At 68.2% G+C, this 559-nt stretch overlaps 1 protein-coding gene across 3 annotated transcripts in view; it reads left to right on the top strand.

The window, feature by feature from the left end:
* Nucleotides 1–319: 319 nt before the first annotated feature.
* EEF1B2 (eukaryotic translation elongation factor 1 beta 2) overlaps nt 320–559 on the top strand; it is a 4,135-nt gene continuing 3,895 nt past the window's right edge. Inside the window, exon 1 of one of the 3 annotated variants that reach the window (XM_010565222.1) lies at nt 320–512. In XM_010565222.1, the coding sequence (XP_010563524.1) occupies nt 433–512 (80 nt within the window). In that variant the 5' untranslated portion in view covers nt 320–432. The remainder of the gene's footprint in view (nt 513–559) is intronic. The other 2 variants (XM_010565230.1, XM_010565239.1) reach the window with 2 other exon arrangements.

The following is a 559-nucleotide window of genomic DNA, read 5'->3' as shown; positions in this document are numbered from 1 at the left end:
CCCTCGGCAATTTCCGTCTCCTTCCGCTTCGCTCCTCGCCCAACTCCGGCAACTTCCGCTGCTGCCTGCGGGGCGTGGCGGGGCTGGGGGGGGCGTGGCGGGGGCGGAATGGACACGGCAGTAGAGGAAGTCCTACGGCACCCCGTAACGCTGAAAAGCTTCCTGTGCTCTGCCGTTAACTTCACGTTCATCACTGCGATCCTTCTCCGCAGCGCTGACGTCCCGTCCGCCGCACGCCCTGCGCCGGAGCAGCCAACCCGTGAGGAACTACCTCGCGGTTCGTTCTTGCGGAGGGATCGATGGGCGTGCGGAATGCGGAGGGATACCGGCCGCTATATAAAGGCGGCGCAGGGGCTGCTGGGCCTCTTTGCGCGGCGGTCGGGCTCGGGGTGCGGGCGGGAGCGTGTGTGCCGCGCCGCCGCCGTCGCCGTTATGGGCTTCGGGGACCTTAAGTCCGCTGCCGGCCTCCGGGTCCTCAATGATTTCCTGGCTGACAGGAGCTATATCGAGGGGTGAGAGGCGGCTGGGGGAGCGCTGGGGCTCGGGGGAGGCGAGCCTG

Source organism: Haliaeetus leucocephalus, unplaced genomic scaffold (genome assembly GCF_000737465.1).
Source record: "Haliaeetus leucocephalus isolate CR32 unplaced genomic scaffold, Haliaeetus_leucocephalus-4.0 Scaffold1, whole genome shotgun sequence".
Lineage (NCBI taxonomy): Eukaryota > Metazoa > Chordata > Aves > Accipitriformes > Accipitridae > Haliaeetus > Haliaeetus leucocephalus.
This window is presented reverse-complemented; position numbering and strand designations above follow the sequence as displayed.